This window comes from Mobula hypostoma, chromosome 8 (assembly GCF_963921235.1).
Source record: "Mobula hypostoma chromosome 8, sMobHyp1.1, whole genome shotgun sequence".
NCBI lineage: Eukaryota > Metazoa > Chordata > Chondrichthyes > Myliobatiformes > Myliobatidae > Mobula > Mobula hypostoma.
This window is the reverse complement of record NC_086104.1, coordinates 113,069,197-113,090,669: the sequence shown is the minus strand read 5'-3', so window position 1 is coordinate 113,090,669 and position 21,473 is coordinate 113,069,197. Positions and strand designations below refer to the sequence as shown.

Here is a 21,473-nt window from a genome sequence, read left to right as displayed (position 1 = left end):
GTCTTTAAGCAGTTGCGGAATATTCTAGAAGGGAAGGTGAGCAGCCAGAGGTTGTGGCACATATTGATACTAATGACATAAGCAGTGGGGGGCGGGGGTAGAGGTCCTGCGCAGTAAATTTAGGGAGTTGGAAAGGAAGCTGAAGAACAGGACCTCCAAGGTAGCAATCTCCAGATTACTCCCGGTGCAAAGAACTGGGGAAGGTCGAAGCTGGAAGGTAGCACAGACGAATGAGTGGATGAGGAGATGGTGCAGGGGGCAGGGTTTTAAGTTCTTTGGAACCTTTTCTGGGAAAGGGGTGCCCTGTACAAGTGGGACGGGTTGCACCTGAACTGGAAGGGAACCAATTTCCTGGGAGGGATGTTTGCTAATACTACTGGGGAGGGTTTAAACTAGATTTTCATAGGATTGGGAACCAAAGTGAAGAGGCAGAGGATGGGATGGTTGGCGTACAAGTAGAGACAGTTTGTAGTGAGTTTGTGAAGAAGGACAAGCAGATGGTAGAGCAAAGATGCACTCAGCCAGATGGTTTGAGATGTGTCTATTTAAATGCATGAACTTAGAGCATGGATCAATACATGGAACTATGACATTGTGGCCATAACAGAGAGTTGGATGTCTCAGGAGCAAGAATGGCTGCTGAATGTGCTGGGCTTTAGATGTTTCGAAAGGGACAGGGAGGGAGGCAAAAGAGGTGGGGGAGTGTCATTGCTAATCAGGGATAGTATCATGGTGGCAGAAATGGAGGAAGTCATGGAGGGATTGTCTACTGAGTCAGTGTAGGTGGAAATCAGTAACAGGAAGGGGGCAATAACTCTACTGGGTGTTATTATAGACCCCCCTCCCCACAATAGTAACAGAGACATCAAGGAGCAGATAGTGAGGCAGATTCTGGAATGGTGCAATAATAATAGGGTTGTTGTGATGGGTGATTTTAACTTTCCTAATATAGACTGGCATCTCTTTAGAGCAAGAGGATTTCAGTAAGGCATTTGATAAGTTTCCCCGTGCAAGGCTCATTTTGAAAGTAATGAGGCATGGGATCCAAGGAGACATTGCTTTGTAAGTGCAGATTTGGCTTGCCCACAGAAGGCAAAGGAAGGTTGTAGATAGTTTGTATTCTGCATGGAGGACCATGACCAGTGGTGTTCCACAGGGATCTGTTCTGGGACACTCTTTGTGATTTTTATAAATGACCTGGATGAGGAAGTAGAAGGGTGGGTTAGTAAGTTTGCTGATGATACAAAAGTTGAGGGTGTTGTGGATAGTCTGGAGAGTTGTCAGAGATTACAGTGGGACATCGGTAGAATGCAGAACTGGGCTGAGAAGTGACAGGTGGAGTTTTTTTAAATTGAATTGACTTTATTACTTACATCCTTCATATACATGAGGAGTAAAAATCTTTACGTTATGTCTCCATCTAAAGGTGCAATTTATAGTAATTTCTAAGGAATAGTATGTATGACAATATAACATAGAAAAACAGTTGTGTCAGCATGAATTAATCAGTCTGATGGCCTGGTGGAAGAAGCTGCCCTGTTGGTCCTGGCTTTTATGCTGCAATACCGTTTCCTGGACGGTAGCAGCCGGAACAGTTTGTGGTTGGGGTGACTCGGGTCCCCAATGATCCTTTGGCCTTTTTTACACACCTGTCTTTGTAAATGTCCTGAATAGTGGGAAGTTCACATCTACAGATGTGCTGGGCTGTCCGCACTACTCTCTGCGGGGTCCTGCGATTGAGGAAAGTACAGTTCCCATACCAGGCAGTGATGCAGCCAGTCAGGATACTCTCAATCGTGCCCCTGTAGAAAGTTCTTAGGATTTGGGGGCCCATACCAAACTTCTTCAACCGTCTGAGGTGAAAGAAGCACTGTTGTGCCTTTTTCACCACACAGCTAGTATGTACAGATCGCATAAGATCCTCGGTGATGTTTATGCGGAGGAACTTTAAGCTGTTCACCCTCTCAACCCCAGATCCATTGATGTCAATAGGGGTTAGCCTGTCTCCATTTCTCCTGTAGTCCACAATCAGCTCCTTTGTTTTTGCAACATTGAGGAAAAGTTGTTTTCTTGACACCACTGTGTCAGGCTGATGACTTCTCTGTAGGCGGCCTCATTATTTTTTGAGATTAGGTTAATCAGTGTAGTGTCATCAGCAAATTTAATTAGCAGATTGGAGCTATGGGTGGCGATACAGTCACGGGTATACAGACAGTAAAGGAGGGGGCTTAGGACACAGCCCTTAGGGGCACCTGTGTTGAGGGTCAGAAGGGCAGAGGTGAGGGGGCCCACTCTTAGCACCTGCCAGCGATCTGACAGGAAGTCCAGGATCCATCTACACAAGGCGGGGTGAAGGCTGAGGTCTCTGAGCTTCTTGTCGAGCCTGGCGGGAATTATGTTGTTGAAGGCTCAACTGTAGTCCAAGAACAGCATTCTCACATAAGCATTCTTCTTATCCAGATGTGTAAAGCTGTGGCTATTGTGTCATCTGTCAATCGGTTGTGTCAGTAAGCGAATTGTAGGGGGTCCATTTTGGGTGGTAGCAAGCTGCAGATGTAGTCCTTGACCAGCCTCTCAACCATGAGACTGAGTTCAAGAGCTATGAGGTAATGTTAAAGCTCTACAAGACCTTAGTCACCTCACTACAGGAATGATGTGGATACTATGGAGAGAGTGCAGAGGAGATTTAGAAGGACATTCCCTGGATTGGAGAGCATGTCTTATGAAAATAGGTTGAGTGAACCTTGGAGCAATGGAGGATGGGAGGTGTATAAGATGATGAGAGGCATTGATTGCGTGGATAGCCAGGGCTGAAATGGCTAATATGAGGGGTCAAAGTTTTAAGGTGCTTGGAAGTAGGTAGAAGGGGATGTCAGAGGAAAGTTTTTCACACAGAGAGTGGTGGGTATGTGGAATGCATTGCCAGTGACAGAAGTAGAGGCGGATACAGTAGGTTCTTTTTAGAGACTCTTAGATAGGTACATGGAGCTTAGAAAAATAGAGGGCTATGCGGTAGGGTAATTTTAGTCAGTTTCTAGAGTAGGTTAAATGGTTGGCAGAACATTGTGGGCCGTAGGGCTTGTAATGTGCTGTAGATTTCAATGATTCTGTGATTCATCTGACCTCTCTTGTTAGCAAGGCATTTTCATCCACAGAACTCCTGCTCATTGGATGCTTTTGTTTTTCGCACCAATCACCGTAAACTCTAGAGACTGCTGTGTGTGAAAGCCCCAGATCAGCCATTTCTGAGATACTCAAAGCACCCCGTCCGACACCAACAATCATTCCATGTTCAAGGTCACTTAGGTAACATTTTGCCCCCATTCTGATGTTTGGTCTGAACAACAACTGAACCTCTTAACGACGTCTGCATACTTTTATGCATTGAGCATGATTAGCTGATTAGATATTTGCAATAACAAGGTGTACATAATGAAGTGGCCACTGAGTGCATGTACGTCCATTGCTTCCTATGAATTACAGAACTCATTTTCTCTCTCTCTACCTTTAGTAATTGCTCTTTCTTATAAGTTTTATTTGCTTTTGATGCCACTAATTTCGGTACCATGCAAGTATGATTACTAATTGTGCGTTTCTGTATTTTCCAACTTCAAAAAAAATCAGTTTAAAAGATGTCTAAAAATGAAAAGAGACAGAAGAAAGGATGGTACAGGCCAGCTAGTCTGACTTCATTGGTTGGGGAGATGTTGTTGATAATTAGGGATGATGTCTCAGGATACTTGGAGGCACGCGATAAAATAGGTCATGGTCAGCATGGTTTCCTCAGGAGGAAATCTTGCCTGACAAATCTGTTGGAATTCTTTGAAGAAACAACAAGCAGGATAGTCAAAGGAGAATTGGTTGATGTTACGTACTTGGATTTTCAGAAGGCCTTTGACAAGGTGCCACACATGAGGCTGCTTAACAAGCTATGAATCCATGGTATTACAGGAAAGATTCAAGCATGGATAAAGCAGTGGCTGATTGGCAGGAGGCAAAGAGTCAAAATAAAGGGAGCCTTTTCTGGCTGGCTGTCGGTGATTAGTGGTGCTCCTCAGGTGGCTGTGCTGGGACTGATGTTTTTACATTATATGTCAATTATTTGGATGATGGAATTGATAGCTTTGTTGCAAAGTTTGCAGATAATTATGAAGGTAGGTTGAGGGGCAGCTAGTTTTGAGGAAATAGAGAGGCTACAGAAGGACTTAGCCACATTACAAGAATGGGCAAAGAAATGGCAGGTGGAATACGGTGTTGGGAAGTGTATGGTCATGTTCTTTGGAAGCAGAAATGAAAGGGTTGACTATTTTCTAAATGGAGAGAAAATATGTAAAACAGATGTGCAAAGGGACTTGGGAGTCCTTGTGCAGAATTCCCTGAAGGTTAATTTGCAGGTTAAGTCTGTGGTGAGGAAGGCAAATGTGATGTTAACATTTATTTCAAGAGGACTAAAATATAAAAGCAAGGATATAATGTTGAGACTGTATAAAGCAGTTGGAGTATTGTGAGCAGTTCTGGGGCCCCATATCTAAGAAAGGATATGCTGAAGAGGGTAACTGGAGAGGGTTCAAAAATGATTCCAGGATTGAATGGGCTTGACATGTGAAAAGCGTTTTATAGCTCTGGTCCTGTATTCATTGGAATTCAGAAGAATGAGAGGTGACCTTATTGAAAATTATTGAATGGTGAAAGGCTTTGATAGAATGGATGTAGAGAGGATGTTTCCTATGGTGGGAGAATCTAAGACCAGAGGACACAGCCTCAGAATAGAGGGGCATCCTCCTAGAATGGAGAGGAGGAATTTCCCTATCCAGAGGGTGGTGAATCTGTGGAATTCTTTGCCATAGGCAGCTATGGAGGCCAAGTCTTTATGTATATTTAAGGCAGAGATTGATATATTCTTGATTGGTCAGGACATGAAGGGATACGGGGAGAAGGTAGGAGATTGGGGTTGAGAGGAAAATTGGATCAGCCATGATGAAATGGTGGAGCAGACTCGATGGACCAAATGGCCTAAATGTGCTCGTATATCTTATGGTCTCATGGTTTGTTTATTCACTAGGGATAGCTTGTATACTGAAATAATTGTACATTGTGTATAATAGATAGAGAACAACATGTTTAAATTGGACCAATGCCCTTATGAATACAATTTTTACTTTCTAAATCAACATGCAGGGACACTGATGAAGTGGTATGCAGTTTTATAAAATTGTATCATGTTTAAATCAAGATTCTTCAATAATAAAGTACTTCTATTTCCTGTAACAGAAGAGGAGGTACCTATCAATACTTCACGAAGGATACCACATTCAAACAGTTTGATTGAAGGTGAATCTGTTGACAACTCCCTTGAAGAAAGGGATTACCAACAAGGCGAGTCAGAAACTGGTAATGACTATTTATTATATAGTGACTTTCACTTGGATATGGAGGGAGGCAGGTGTCAAGATCCATACCTTAAATGAATGGAATTTGTGAATGATGATAACTAAGATTTATGCATTTACACATCAAAGTTGCTGGTGAACGCAGCAGGCCAGGCAGCATCTCTAGGAAGAGGTACAGTCGACGTTTCAGGCCGAGACCCTGCGTTCACCAGCAACTTTGATGTGTGTTGCTTGAATTTCCAGCATCTGCAGAGTTCCTGTCGTTTGTGTTTTATGCATTTACATTGCTTTTAGCATCATAAACATTAGAAGGCAATTTACACAAATAAATACTTATCAAATAATACTTCACGTGAAACCATACAAGTAGCTTCGCATGACTGCATGGGTTTCCGCCTGATGCTCTGGTTTTGTCCCAGTACCAAAGGTGTATAGGGTAGGATTTTTAAGTTGTGGGCATGCTATGTGGGAAGCATGTCAAAGCATCTTCAGACTATGTTTATCGTTGAAGCAAACACATTTCACTGTATGTTGTACATGTGACATAACTTTAAAATTTTTACTGGAACATAGAACAGTACAGTGCTGTACAGGCCCTTCAGTACACAATGTTGTGCTGACCTTTTAGCCTACTCCAACATCAATCTACTCTTCCCTCCCACATAGCCCTCCATTTTTCTTTCATCCATGTGCCTTTCTAAGAGTCTCTCAAATATCTGCAACATATATGCCTGTACCACCACACCTGGCAGCATGTTCCATGCACCCATCATTGTCTGTGTTTAAAAAAAATCTTGCCTCTGACATCCCCCTTTGTACTTTCCTCCAATTATTACAGAATATGTTTCCTCCAAACATTACAATTATGCCCCTTTCTTGTTTTAGCTATTTCTTCTCTGGGTGTCCACTCTGTCAGTGCCCCTCATCATCTTATACACCACTGTCAAATATATATTCAGGCAGTAACAAAACAGACAAGATTTAAGGACAAAGTTTAAGTAGTTAAATGTAAGGAGACTTTTAAATTGTCCACTTAAATTTGTTACAACCTTAGTACTGAAGGCATATGTATCTATGGTGAAGTGAAGGAGACTGGGGAACCTCCAGAAGGCGGAATTGGGAAAGCTGAGATAACACATGAAGGTTGCAGAACTGGAGGAGAATACACACCTAGCAAAGAGTGTGAGGATGTAGGGGGTCTGAAAAGCAATGCAAGAATCAGAATCAGGGCAGCATGGTAGCGCAGTGTTAAGACAACACTTTACAGTAGAGGTGACCCAGGCTCATTTCCTGCCACTGCCTGTAAGGAGTTTATACATTCTCCCTGTGACCCCGTGGGTTTCCTCTGGGTGCTCCGGTTTCTTCCCACAGTCAAAAGACATACTAGTTGGTAGGTCATTGTAAATTGCCCCATGATTAAGCCAGTGTTGAATCAGGGATCAGAGATTTGTTTTCTTGCAGGCATACACAGTAAATCCAAGAAACACAATAGAATCAATGAAAGATAGCATCCAACAGGACAAACGAACAAACTGAAAAAGACAACAAACTGTGCGTTTGTACAAAAGGGAAAATAAATAAGCAATAAATATTCAGATCATGAGATGAGTCCTTGAAAATGAGTCCATAGGTTGAGGGAACAGTTCAGTGATGGAGCGAGTGAAGTTGTCCCCTCTGGTTCAGGAGCCTGATATCATCTGTTCCTGAGCCTAGTGGTGCGGGTTCTTCGGCTCCATTACCACCTTCATGATTGCAGCAGTGCGTAGAAAGCATGACCTGGGTGGTGGGGGTCCTTGATGATGAATGCTGCTTTCCTGTGACAGTACTCTCTGTTTAATGGAAGAGAGAGCTTTACCTGTGATGGACTGGGCCACTACTTTTTCCAGTTCTTACAGCAGATTGTTTGTTGCTCCTGATCTGGTACATTCTGAATTATTCAGCCTTTATCAGGTAATCTTTTCCTTGAAAGATCTTACAGAATTCTACAGAGAATGCCTATTGCTGAGGATGCTAATATTATTTTTCAACTTAAGGATGATGGAAACCCCAAAACAGTAAATATCCTGTCAAACAACAGGAATTCTGCATGTCACTTTCGTAACAAAATTGGACTGCATGCTAACAAATGATAACCACGGAAGTGGCCTTAACAATACTGGTCAAAATCTTAAAATGCTGGTGAAACTCAGTAGGTCAGGCAGCATCCATGTAGGGAAATGGACAGTTGAAATCTTTCATCTAGACAAATGAAGCATCTTAATCTAAAATTGTGGACTGTACATTTCCCTCCATAGATACTGCCTGACCTGCTGATTTCCTCCAGTGTTTTGTGTGTTGCTCCAAATTCCAGCATCTGCAGTCTCGTGTGTCTCCTGGCCGAAATCTTGTCCAGTTACAGTATCGGGAAATGTTTCTAACAGAGCCTAAAACGATACTAAATAGTACCATTATGAACTGATATTCTACTAGAAAATGATAGATTCTGATGCTATTTTACCAATGAATTGACAGTCTGTTTAATTTTATAGGTATTAGTACTGAACTCATTGAGAGTTTATGTGATCTTTCAGTAAAACTTCAAGGGCAAAGTGTCAACACACTCTCACAGGTATGGAATGGGCTTTAACAGCTGGTTGAGAAACTGTTGTCCAATTCTCTGCATTTTACATTCTATGAGTAGTTCAACATGTACTAAATTTATGAGAGCTCATCTACTGTTTTATTAGGAGAGTCTGTTCATTGAAACGCTTTGCCTAGAAATTCTGGTTACCCTAATGGGAGAGTCTAGGACCAGAGTGCATAGCCTCAGAATAGCACTTCCCTTTAGAACAGAGATGAGGAGTATTTCTTTAGCCAGAGGGTGGTGAATCTGTAGAACTCATTGCCACAGATGTCAAGTTATTGGGTATTTTTAAAGCAGGGGTTTGTAGGTTCTAAGGGTGCCAAAGGTTACTGGGAGAACAGAACAATGGGCTTGACAAAGGGAAAGAAAATGGTGGAGCAGACTCAACGTACTGAATTACGTGGTGGGTAATGTTCCTATGGGTGTGCCACATGTGCACAACAGATGTGTACCTGTAGCCAAATTGATTAGTGACTTAGACTGACAGAATCAACCTGTGGGGTTAGAATCCAGCAGAATTAGTGGTTCAGAGTATCCATGGCAGATCAGGGCCTGAGATTTGTGGAGTTTTGAGCAAAACTGAAGAGAAGGGTTGGTGCTGCAAAGTAAGCCATTGAAGGAAAGTGATTCAATACCCGGTAGATATTCCAGTACAACTGAGTGCCTCAGTAGACCTTAATGGCAGATGATCTTAGAACAGGAATAGATATCATTGAGCACTTTCAGTATGACTCCCACACCAAGCTCTAGAAGTGCATTGGAGAATTATATCAGCCACTGCAGCCTTGATATAGAATTTGCTTTGTGGATGATTTCTGCTAGAAAGAGTCTGTTGAATATCCAGACTGAGAGTGACTGATTTGTAAATAAGTATATTCCAGTTTCACTTCAGGACAAAAATATTTTTAGGTACATTTGGAAAGTCAGAAACCGAGAAGGAATAGGATGACGTTGTGTGGGAGAAATTGTGTCTCACTAATTTGATTGTTTGGCACAAGCATTTACAATGTTGATTAACAAACCAACAGTTTGGGTGTCTTGTAATTATACAAGGTGAACCCATCTTTTTGCTTTATTTTCTATAATGTGTTTGTGATACCAGTTTTCCTCTGATAATAACAGGGTTATTAAACAAAAAAAAAAGTACGGGTACACATCCCAGGGTAGAGCTGGTTTTCAGAACTTCAAATAACTACATTGAATGAATAAATATATCTTCACCTTTACAGGCCTCACGTTCTAAGCCAAGAAACTCAACTGATCGGCACAGTCAGAGTTTAGATGATGTACGCTTGTACCAACGACAACCACCTTTGTGCTCTACTTTGTCTTCAGACAACTCTCAGAGCTACACTTTTGGCTGTATCAATGAGGACAAGGACAGCCAATTTTGTTATACTTATTCCACAGCAGATTGTAAGACCAAGTCCACTTTCTATAGTAAACGTTCAATGAACTGTCTGTCCTTGGATCTTCTTGGAGATGAACAACTAAGAGAATTTTTGGTATAATTAAAGACTGTATAAGTACAGTGGATATGTTCACCAGCAAAACTTGGACTGATCTACTTTGACTGTTAAAGAAGGAACGCAAAATATCCTCCAGTAAGAGCCCACACTGAGTGAACATCCAAAAACTTGATCCTGAAAGTAATTATTGCAAATACCTTAATGGATTATTTTATACCTCATCATCCTAGCTGAAGACTCGCTGTCAGAACCAGCAGCACTTATTTTGGAACTTGCTGTGGTAATGCTGTAATGAATTTTATACTTAATTCATATTTCAGCAACGAACACATTTTTTTCATGGCGACTTCTGCAAGCAATTTGACATTTGCCCAAATAAGAAAAATGCAGATAGTGCAGCAAATTTGTGAGGTATTCCAATAATGTTGAATTGGGAAGCTGTGAATTATATAGAATGGAAGTAGAATTAGTTCCACTGAGATACAGTGAAAAACTTTTGTTTGCATGCCATCCTGACAGATCACCTTCATTTGTTAATCCTTCAGCAATAAGACCAAATTGTATTTCAGGAGTAAGCTAACCTGAAAGTTAACTTTTAACAAACTATTCAGCAAGGATAGAATTTTTTTTCAGAAAATTATTGACTGTTTTATTTTTACATTCCTCTCTGCTTTAAAGAGGAATTTAAATAGTGTGCTAGTAGGTACCAATGAATGATTATACTTATTTTACAGAAATCTTTAACTGGTGGTAAAAGGACTGATGCTTCAAATGACAATAATTACTCCACATCCCAGTTATTACTTTTGCATTACTGCAGAATGATGAACAACTGAGTTAGAAAGGACAATAGAAGTCCAGTCATGATGGGTAATACTGTGGTAATATTGCGTAACAAGGAATGTGTGACAACGCTTGCAGATTGACCACAGCACATCTCTAGGCTGTATTGGTTGTCAACACAAACAATGCATTTCACTGTATGTTTCAACGTACATGTGATAACTAAATCTGACTCTAGAGGTGGCAGACCAAGTATCCACCTCAATGACTAAATAGTCAGGGGTGGCCACCCTTCTACATTCCATGCGTCAATTTTTTCACGCTCGAGTTCAGATGCGATTTTTTTACACACGAGTTTTATATTAACATATTTTTACAAGAATTGAATGGGGTTACAAGAGTTATATGGCGCATCTGAGCTCGTGAATGAAAAAATTGACGCATGGAATGTAAAAGGTTGGCCACCCCTGAAATAGTTTCAAGTAAAATTGTATTGAAACTACAAAAATCATCATTCTTAAAATGGAGGGAAAGAATCTCAGTCCAGTCCAAAATGTCGACAGTTTATTCCTCTCCATAGATGCTGCCTAACCTCCTCCAACATTTTTGGTGTGTCACTCAGGAAAGAATCCATTGCAGCTTCATATTCCTGCCTATCTCTTGATGTTACTTTTTCTGTTTCCACTGATCTAGTGATAGAGTTGTGATATAGTTTGTGATAAACTGAGCCAGATTGTGCTGGTATATTCTGCAGGTATTCATTTGAAACAAACTTTTCAGTAATATTGTAACGTAAAAAGTCAAATTGTATGAATTATCACCCCTCTCTCACCCCTCAGACAATGAATCAGTCCAAAGCAGCAAGGAAAGGCTTCAATATCCACTACTTAGAGTGGCTTAACAGCAATACTACTGACTAGGTTGCAATCACTGAAATGGGGCAGAGGGCAAATTGAAGAGAAAGATATAAACCCACTGATATAATCTTCACAGATCTACATTATCAAAGTATATGCCTTTGACAACATTGCAGGTGATGGACCATCACAGAATCCTCATGGAAAGAAATGCCATGGTCTTGTTGATTTCTCTAGTGGCTGCAAGCTGGGGAACCACGAGTCACTGTAATCCATCAGAAAGAACAAAATTGTACTTCACCACATCCTGTAACCTGGATGAACCATATACCTCATTCAAGTATCAATGTCAAACTAATGTCTGTTTTCTCATGGAGACATGAGAAACAGCATCAAACATATCTGAAAATGGGAGCTGTTTCAGTGAAACTGCAATGGAGGTTGGCATGCATATGAGCACATTTAAGCAATCCAACAGCCAACAGATTGAATCAAAACTTGTCTTGCAGTGTTGACACAAGAAAGCTGCTGAACTAAGGAGAAAACTCCATGATAGCATGAGTGTAAAAGATGAGGCTGAACTGTTTGCTCCCATCTTTAGCTATACAAGGGCAGAGTAGATGGAATGATCCAATCCAGATTCTTCAAGAACATTGCATTCAAGAACATTCATGCCATTCAATAACTACTTGAAATCGATAAAGTACTCAGTGCATTGGTGCAACAAACATTTTGTAATATCACAATTTCAGAGCTGAAGCTCTATGCCACAGAATCAGCTGCACAAATAGCCACATATAGTACAGTTACAACACTTGGGTGCACATACAAAGTAGAAAATTGATCATTCAGCCTTGCTTACATAAAAATGTGGCAGATCCATTCTTAGGCTGATGTAAAAAAGCTTGTAAAGCATCACATTCCACCCACCCATCCCTCTCTTCCTCACTTCTCAGACAATGAATCGGTCCAGGGCAGAAGAAAAAACTTCAATATCCACTACTGAGAGTGGAATTAATTCTCCGTTTAGCCAAATAACCCATGTGGCACATCTTAGTTTATATTGTTTTAACGCCACTTGGTTTTGATTTCATTAAAACCTTGGTCTCAACTTGGATAGAAGAGTTGAATTCCAGAAGACTGACATAAAAACAGAAATTATTGGATTGTTACATCAATGGGAATCAGGGTAGCAATTCCTTAAAAACAACTTGGGACATGTACAGCAGGTACACAGAACCACCAATACCTCCAAGTTGTCTACCAAGCCATAAACCTCAACATATATTGCCTATTCGTGCCCAGCAGCGCCTAACCTAATATCACTCTTGACAGTAGCTTCACCACAGACTGCAGTCCTTCAAGTTTTATTATCAGCTTCTCAAGGTCAGCTACGAATGGGCCATGAATGCTGCCTTCCTAAAAATATACACAACTTGAGTATGAAAAAGAATTTCCTGAACAAAAAAAAGTAAGACTTAATATGAGGAATTGCATTGCCATGCTTTTCAGAGCAGCCTTGATGCTGATGTGTGCCTAACTGCCTTAAAAGTTCTTCAGAGTAAGAGAATATATGACAGTAATGCTAATATTGCAATGCAGTCTACTGAAAAGTTAGCAATATAGACCAAATTACCACAATATAGTACAGCAACACACACAAAATGCTGGTGGAATGTAGCAGGCCAGACAGCATCCATAGGAAGAAGCACAGTCAACGTTTCGGGCCGAGACCCTTTGTCAGGACTAACTGAAAGAAGAGATAGTAAGAGATTTGATAGTGGAAGGGGGAAAGGGGAGATCCAAAATGATAGGAGAAGACAGGAGGGGGAGCGATGAAGCTTGATTGGCAAAAGGGATACAAGGCTGGAGAAGGGAGAGGATTGTGGGATGGGAGGCCTAGGGAGAAAGAAAGGGGGAGGGGAGCACCAGAAGAAGATGGAGAGCAGGCAAAGAGTTATTGTGAGAGGGACAGAGAGAGAAAAAAGAGTTAGTCCTTTCAGTTACTCCTGACGAAGGGTCTTGGCCCGAAACATCGACTGTGCTTCCTATGGATGCCATCTGGCCTGCTGTGATCCACAAGCATTTTGTGTGTGTTGCTTGAATTTCCAGCATCTGCAGATTTCCTCGTGTTTACAATATAGTATAAATGGATGATTTGAAGTTGAGAGTTCAGATACTGAGATGAAGAGAGGCAGAATTATTTCCTGTCCTTATTATATTTATTACTTTGTAATGTGCTTGTTTAAAAAAACCTTTAGAGTGATGATTATTCATCCTTCTGAAATGGAACTGAGCATCTAGTCTGTGTCTTTGTCCTTTCTCCATATTCTTCTGTACTTTCTCCTTTTACATGTTTACCTAGTTGTTAGTGAAGCTCTCTCCAAGTAATTTGCATTACATTCTAATGCCCCTCCTATGTAAGAATTCGGCCTTATCTTCCCTATTCACAATGGTTTGAGTGCTTTGTAAATGATAAACATTCGGTCTAGGTCGCATTTTAGTTAATATTCACTGTTTTCTCTCTGTGACTTCCTTTGAAGTCGTCTTCTTTGGCTGTTCATCGATTTCAATGTTGACTGAGGCCTGGGCAAGGTTGTATGGAAGACTGGCAGTTGCCCATGCTGCAAGTCTCCCCTCTCCACGCCACCAATGTTGTCCAAGGGAAGGGCACTGGACTCATACAGCTTGGCACCAGTGTCGTTGCAGAGCAATGTGTGGTTAAGTGCCTTGCTTAAAGACACAACACATTGCCTCAGCTGAGGCTTGAACTAGCGACCTTCAGATCACTAGACCGACGCCTTAACCACTTGGCCACGCGCCAACATGAGGTCCTTTGCGGTACTCTGTAACTGAATGCCTACATCCTGACATATGTTGCCTGCAACCTGACAGTACATGAGCAGCTAGGATAAATCAACCAGGTTAAAAATGTTAATATTATTTACATTTTTTTCCTTATAAGCCAAATATTTTCTCCTAAACTCCCTTCCCTTTCTCAATTGCCATACAGACTTGCTTTCTTTTCCTTCTTCATGTACTTTCTTGTTCACTTAATCAAACACACACACATTGGCTGTGCTAGTATGTTGTGAACTGAGGAGCTGAATGTGCAAGCTGTTGTATAATGAGTTATTTATATTTCTTTCAAACCTGTAATATGTTCTTATAAGACATAATAATAATACTTTTTACCTAGTTTGTAGATTTGGAAAAACTGTATGTACACTTTCTCGAGGATTGCTTTAAAATGCTGAAGAACAATCATGTTATATTGTTTAGAACTTTATTACAGTATTATAAATAAGCACTGGTAATTATGCAAGTTATCATGTTTATTTAGATGTTGAAGAAATAGATTATGTTTGTCTAAACCCCTATTATATTTGCTAGGGGGGGTTAAATATTTGTAATATAGAATAGTCGAACTGTTATTTGTATACACTAAGGATCTAGTTTTAAGTCTAAAATATTTTATATTCACTGACACCCTTTCCATGAAAGGACCTTTATTATGCAGATAAAATAAAACATCAAACTTAAAATTTCTTGGTGTATTTTTCCCAGATTGGGCAGGTAAATATCTACACAGTTCTTCAGCTGTTTTGTTACTTTGTAGGTGTTCTTTCAGTTTCTGTACACTAACTAAGCAATGGTGATTCCCAACAAGTGGGAACAACAGGAATTCTGCAGATGCTGGAAATTCAAGCAACACACATCAAAGTTGCTGGTGAACGCAGCAGGCCAGGCAGCATCTGTAGGAAGAGGTGCAGTCGACGTTTCAGGCCGAGACCCTTCGTCAGGACTAACTGAAGGAAGAGTGAGTAAGGGATTTGAAAGTTGGAGGGGGAGGGGGAGATCCAAAATGCTAGGAGAAGACAGGAGGGGGAGGGATAGAGCCAAGAGCTGGACAGGTGATAGGCAAAAGGGGATACGAGAGGATCATGGGACAGGAGGTCCGGGAAGAAAGACAAGGGGGGGGACCAAGAGGATGGGCAAGAGGTATATTCAGAGGGACAGAGGGAGAAAAAGGAGAGTGAGAGAAAGAATGTGTGCATAAAAATAAGTAACAGATGGGGTACGAGGGGAAGGTGGGACCTTAGCGGAAGTTAGAGAAGTCAATGTTCATGCCATCAGGTTGGAGGCTACCCAGACGGAATATAAGGTGTTGTTCCTCCAACCTGAGTGTGGCTTCATCTTTACAGTAGAGGAGGCCGTGGATAGACATGTCAGAATGGGAATGGGATGTGGAATTAAAATGCGTGGCCACTGGGAGATCCTGCTTTCTCTGGCGGACAGAGCGTAGATGTTCAGCAAAGCGGTCTCCCAGTCTGCGTCAGGTCTCGCCAATATATAAAAGGCCACATCGGGAGCACCGGACGCAGTATATCACCCCACTCGATTCACAGGTGAAGTGTTGCCTCACCTGGAAGGACTGTTTGGGGCCCTGAATGGTGGTAAGGGAGGAAGTGTAAGGGCATGTGTAGCACTTGTTCCGCTTACACGGATAAGTGCCAGGAGGGAGATCAGTGGGGAGGGACGGGGGGGGACGAATGGACAAGGGAGTTGCGTAGGGAGCGATCCCTGCGGAATGCAGAGAGAGGTGGGGAGGGAAAGATGTGCTTAGTGGTGGCATCCCGTTGGAGGTGGCGGAAGTTACGGAGAATAATATCTTGGACCCAGAGATTGGTGGGATGGTAGGTGAGGACCAGGTGAACCCTATTCCTAGTGGGGTGGCGGGAGGATGGAGTGAGAGCAGATGTATGTGAACTGGGGGAGATGCGTTTAAGAGCAGAGTTGATAGTGGAGGAAGGGAAGCCCCTTTCTTTAAAAAAGGAAGACATCTCCCTCGTCCTAGAGTGAAAGGCCTCATCCTGAGAGCAGATGCGGCAGAGACGGAGGAATTGCGAGAAGGGGATGGCGTTTTTGCAAGAGACAGGGTGAGAAGAGGAATAGTCCAGATAGCTGTGAGAGTCAGTAGGCTTATAGTAGACATCAGTGGATAAGCTGTCTCCAGAGACAGAGACAGAAAGATCTAGAAAGGGGAGGGAGGTGTCAGAAATGGACCAGGTAAACTTGAGGGCAGGGTGAAAATTGGAGGCAAAGTTAATAAAGTCAACGAGTTCTGCATGCGTGCAGGAAGCAGCGCCAATGCAGTCGTCGATATAGCGAAGGAAAAGTGGGGGACAGATACCAGAATAGGCACGGAACAAAGATTGTTCCACAAACCCAACAAAAGTTTTATATATTGGCGAGACCCAACGCAGACTGGGAGACCGCTTTGCTGAACATCTACGCTCTGTCCGCCAGAGAAAGCAGGATCTCCCAGTGGCCACACATTTTAATTCCACATCCCATTCCCACGGCCTTCTCTACTGTAAAGATGAAGCCACACTCAGGTTGGAGGAACAACACCTTATATTCCGTCTGGGTAGCCTCCAACCTGATGGCATGAACATCGACTTCTCTAACTTCTGCTAAGGCCCCACCTCCCCCTCCTGCCTTCTCCCTCCCCCTCCAACTTTCAAATCCCTTACTCGCTCTTCCTTCTGTTAGTCCTGATGAAGGGTCTCGGCCTGAAACGTCGACTGCACCTCTTCCTACAGATGCTGCCTGGCCTGCTGCGTTCACCAGCAACTTTGATGTGTGTTGCCCAACAAGTGGGAATCTATTTGCCAGTATTTAGCTAACAGCTTTGTATGTTTTGATCTGTTGGTAATCTTCATCTCCCTCATCAATAAGTGCAGAAAACTGTTTCAGATCATTGGTTAGTCAATATCAGAATGTTATTTATTTCAGCTCTTACCATTATTAGATTATGAGAACACTCAGTCCTCGTTTATTGTCATTTAGAAATGCATACATGCATTAAGAAATGATACAATGTTTCTCCAGAGTGATACCACAGAAATCAGGACAAACCAAAGACTAACACTGACAGAACCACATAATTATAACATATAGTTACAGCAGTGCAAAGCAATACCATAATTCGATGAAGAACAAACCATGGGCACGGTAAATAAAAGACTCAAAAGTCCCCCAGTCAATCGACTCCCAAGTCCCCAATAGCAGGTGGCAAAAGGGAGAAACTCCCTGCCATAAACCTCCAGGCACTGTCAACTTGCCGATGCCTTGGAAGCACCGACCACAGCCGACACTGAGTCCATCCATCCAAACACTTCGAGCCTCCGACCAGCCCCTCTGATACAGCCTGCCGAGCACCGTCGACCTAGTCCCGGCCACTGAAACAAGCAAAGCCAAGGCTTTTGGGGCCTTCTGCTCCGGAGATTCCGGTTACCACACAGTAGCAGTGGCAGCGAAGCTGGCATTTCAGAAGTTTCCAGATGTTCCTCTGTACTCTCACGTCCGTCTCCATCAAATCATCATTACTCTGTCAATTGCCCAATGCTCTCCTTGCTAAATTGCATTCCCTCTCTGCTTCTTAAATTCCTTTATTGCACTGTCCTACCTGTCTTCATTCTAGTTTGTTGACCCATATTAGTACCTATTCCTCATGGAGTTTCCTTCAGAATCCTCAGTTTCCTCTACTATTTCCTCCATGATCTTATGGTCTACCGCTCCTCCCCACCACATCCAATTTCTGTATGTAAACTTTAATTTAACTTTGCTAAATTTTCTGTGTGGCTTTTTCCAAATCTTCCCACATTATTTATTTGTTATAAAATTCAGAACCTGCCTACTGCTGTGTTATGAATGATGTTAACTGGAGTTTGTGACGAGAACATTGTTTGTGTTTTTCTGAACTCCTTAGAAATTGCTATTGAAAACAGGTCAAGAGATTGGAAATTTTGATGAACATTCTGAAGAATCTTGGAAAATCTATCAATAAATCTGATATTTTTGGATCTGTTTATGTGATCTAAAAGGTACCCTTCTGCATTCAGAGGATGGTTATCAAAATTTAAAAAAAACTTTAAACGAAGTTCCTCACCATGTTTTAGCTGTACCAATTTGTTAATTGCACTGCTTCATTTTTATCCTAGTACAATTACGTTGTGATAGTGCGGTACTCAGAAGAGCAAATTCAGAACAAGTAGCAGACTTCACAGTTTTCCAACTGCACTAGATCCTGTAGATTTAGCATAGCAGCCCAGTTTGCAAGCAGTAAACAACCATTTTTCTCAGCGGTTGATCGGGACAGGACTGCGCAAGCGCGTGCAAGTCAATTCATGAGTCAGCGGGAGTATTTAAAAGAGGGCAGTTTGACTTTCCTCTGGCCGCTGGGAGCCCGTTAGGGTGCGTGAGCCAGGACTTGAGAGGAGGGGCTGGCTGTGTTTTGCTTGATGCGTGAGTGTGTTTTGGAACCTGTTGAGGGAAAGAGAGTGGGGAAGGAACGGAAATTGCTGGGAGGGGGTTGTGTGGGTCCGGTAATGGCGGACAAGATAAGAGGCGGGGTTGAGGGAAAGAAAGTGGAGAAGGAGAGGGATAGAGACTTGGGACCAGAGGTTGGCAGCTGGGGAGAGGTGGATTATTGTGAAGGGAGAAATAAAGGGAATGAGGAGGTAGTGAGGGGTCGGATGAATAAAAACCAAGACAAAGGGAATAAAAGAATAAGAAATGATAGTGGAGAAAGCTCTGAAAGTGAGGAAGATGAACAAGCTCAGAGAGGAGATGTTGTCATAATTAGGTTTAATGAGAAGGCTCAGGGACATATGAAGAAAATTAACCCGTTTGTGCTAACAACAACTCTGACAAATAAGATAGGGGAAATAGTATTTGCAAAAGTCCTTAATGATGGCAACTTATTGGTAAGATGTGCGAATGAGGAACAACTTGAGAAAGCACTCAAGCTAAAAGAGATAGGAAAATGCAAGGTGGAATACACTAGGAGGGTGGAAGCACAAAATAGTGGTTGTAAAGGAGTGATCACAGGGATACCAGTGAGTATAAATATGGAGGAGATAAAGAGGAATATCAAAGGAGAGCAAGTAATGAATGTTCAAAGACTGAACACAACAAAGGAGGGAGTGAAAAGGGAAAGTGAATCAGTATTGATTGAATTTGAAGAAGAAAGAGTGCAAAGGAAGGTGTTCCTGGGTTTCATGAGTTACCCAGTAAGGGTGTATGTGCCAAAACCACTGAGGTGCTATAATTGTCAAAGGTTTGGACGCGTGGCTAAAAACTGTAAAAGGCAGGGGAGAAGTGCTAGGTGTGGGGGTGATCATGAATATGGAAAGTGCGGAACAGGAGTTCAACCAAAATGCTGCAATTGTGGAGGAGCTCATAACGTGGCATATAATGGGTGTGAGGTTGTCAGACGGGAGACTAAAATTCAAGAAATAAGAGTGAAAAGAAAGAATGCAGAAGCTGTAAGAATGTCAAGAGAACAGAATAATGCTCCTAATGAACAGGGAGCAATAGGGATACGAGAGATGCAACAAAGAACAAATGACAGGATTTATGTAGACAAAAAGGCTCTAGTAACATTCATTGCAGGAGTGATTAATAGTACGGCTGAGATAAAGTCAAAAAGTGACAAAATTCAGCTGGTGGTAAAAGCAGCAGTAAACCATTTAGGGTTAGTAGGACTGACATGGGAGGAAGTGAGGGAGAACCTCAGTAATCAGTCAAGCCAGGAAGTGTCATGTGTTGGTTAATACTAATTATGGTGATTCTTTTACAATGGAATGCAAGGAGCTTACTGGCCAATAGCCAGGAATTCAAGCATTTTATTAAAGAAATGGTTGTAAAACCGGATGTAGTGTGTATTCAGGAAACTTGGTTGAAACCAACTTTAGACTTCGTGGTATATGGGCATACAATGATAAGGAAAGATAGAAATCTAGGGGGAGGAGGGGGTTGTGCTATGTTAATCAAGCAAGGTATACCATATAGGGTACTGGAAAAAGGAGATGATCAGGAATACATAGTGGTGGAAGTGTGGGAGAGAGGGGAGGGAGTGGTTATAATTTACTACAATCCATGTAAAAGGTTGGATTTGGACAGCCTATTAAAGATACAAGGACAAAACAGACATATAGTGTGGTGTACAGATTTCAATGCTCATAGCACAATATTACAGTTAGTAATTAATCAATCAGATTACAGATCCAAATGGAAAGGTAATTGAAGATTTGATGGAAGAAAGGGATTTGGTGTGTATGAATGATGGTAGCGGCACAAGGATAGACATAACAACAGGAACTGAGTCAGTGTTAGATATTACGTTAGTGTCTAATACCTTGGCTGGCATTAGTAACTGGGGAGTTTGGACTGCTTCAACAGTAGGCAGTGATCATTACCCAGTTTTGTGTTCAGTGGGTGAAAGAGTTGAAGTAAGACCAGGTGGCGGAACCCCAAAGTGGGTGTTTGAAAAAGCTTATTGGGGTAAGTTCCAGAAATTGAGTGAAGAAGGGTTGACAAAGATTGATATTTCTGGAAATGTAGATGAATTAAACAGTCAGGTGACTTCAGCAATTATCATGGCAGCAGAAGGATCTATACCTAGGAGTAAAAATAGGATGAATAGAAAACTGGTACCATGGTGGACAGAGGAATGTTGTCAGGCTGTAAAAAACAGAAATAGAGCATTCAGGCTAGTTAAAAGAACCCATAATATGCAGCATTTGGTTCAATATAAGAAAGCACAGGCAATGGTGAGAAGAACTATACGTCAAGCTAAAAGGGCAAGTTGGAGGAGTTTTTGCGACAAGGTAGGAAGATCAACACCTGTGGGAGAGATATGGGGAATGATTAAGAGGATGGGAGGAGATAGAAGGGAATGGGAATATCCAGTAATGATATCTGAGGAGGAAACTGCAGTCTCCAGTAGGGATAAGGCTGAGGTCATGGCCAAGTCATTTGTACTGATACACAGTTCAGAAAATTTGTCTGAAGAAGGGAGAAGAAGAAGGGAAAGAATAATGAGCCAACACCCAGGTGTGTTAAGCAGGAGGGAAGGAACAGATGATATAATTGATGATCCATTTACATTAGCAGAAATGGTGAGAGCAATAAAGAGATCGAGACCAACCTCCCCAGGGAAAGATCTGATATGCTCTGTGATGCTAAAAAATCTGGGAGAAGGAGTGCTCTTAAAGTTTGCTGCATTTTTATAAGAGTGTGGGAGGAGGGAAGATTACCAAGTACATGGAAAGAAGCAGTAGTAATTCCAATAAGGAAGCCTGGCAAGGATCTGTCAAAACCCACTAGCTACAGACCAATTGCATTAACATCAAGTATATGTAAGATAATAGAAAGGATGATAACAGAAAGATTATCATATGAGCTTGAGAAAAGGGGAATGCTGGCAAGTTATCAGAGTGGTTTTAGAAAGGGAAGGAATTCCATGGACTCAGTGATTATGTTAGAGACTGAAATAAGGAAG

General features: G+C 41.9%; 1 protein-coding gene across 5 annotated transcripts in view; it reads left to right on the top strand.

The window, feature by feature from the left end:
• zgc:172136 (uncharacterized protein LOC566376 homolog) overlaps positions 1–14,735 on the top strand; it is a 128,450-nt gene extending 113,715 nt beyond the window's left edge. For 4 of the 5 annotated variants that reach the window (XM_063056619.1, XM_063056623.1, XM_063056618.1 and 1 more), the window contains 3 exons: positions 5,272–5,391; positions 7,919–7,998; positions 9,243–14,735. In XM_063056619.1, the coding sequence (XP_062912689.1) occupies positions 5,272–5,391; positions 7,919–7,998; positions 9,243–9,524 (482 nt within the window). In that variant the 3' untranslated portion in view covers positions 9,525–14,735. The remainder of the gene's footprint in view (positions 1–5,271; positions 5,392–7,918; positions 7,999–9,242) is intronic. The other variant, XM_063056622.1, reaches the window with a different exon arrangement.
• Positions 14,736–21,473: the final 6,738 nt, after the last annotated feature.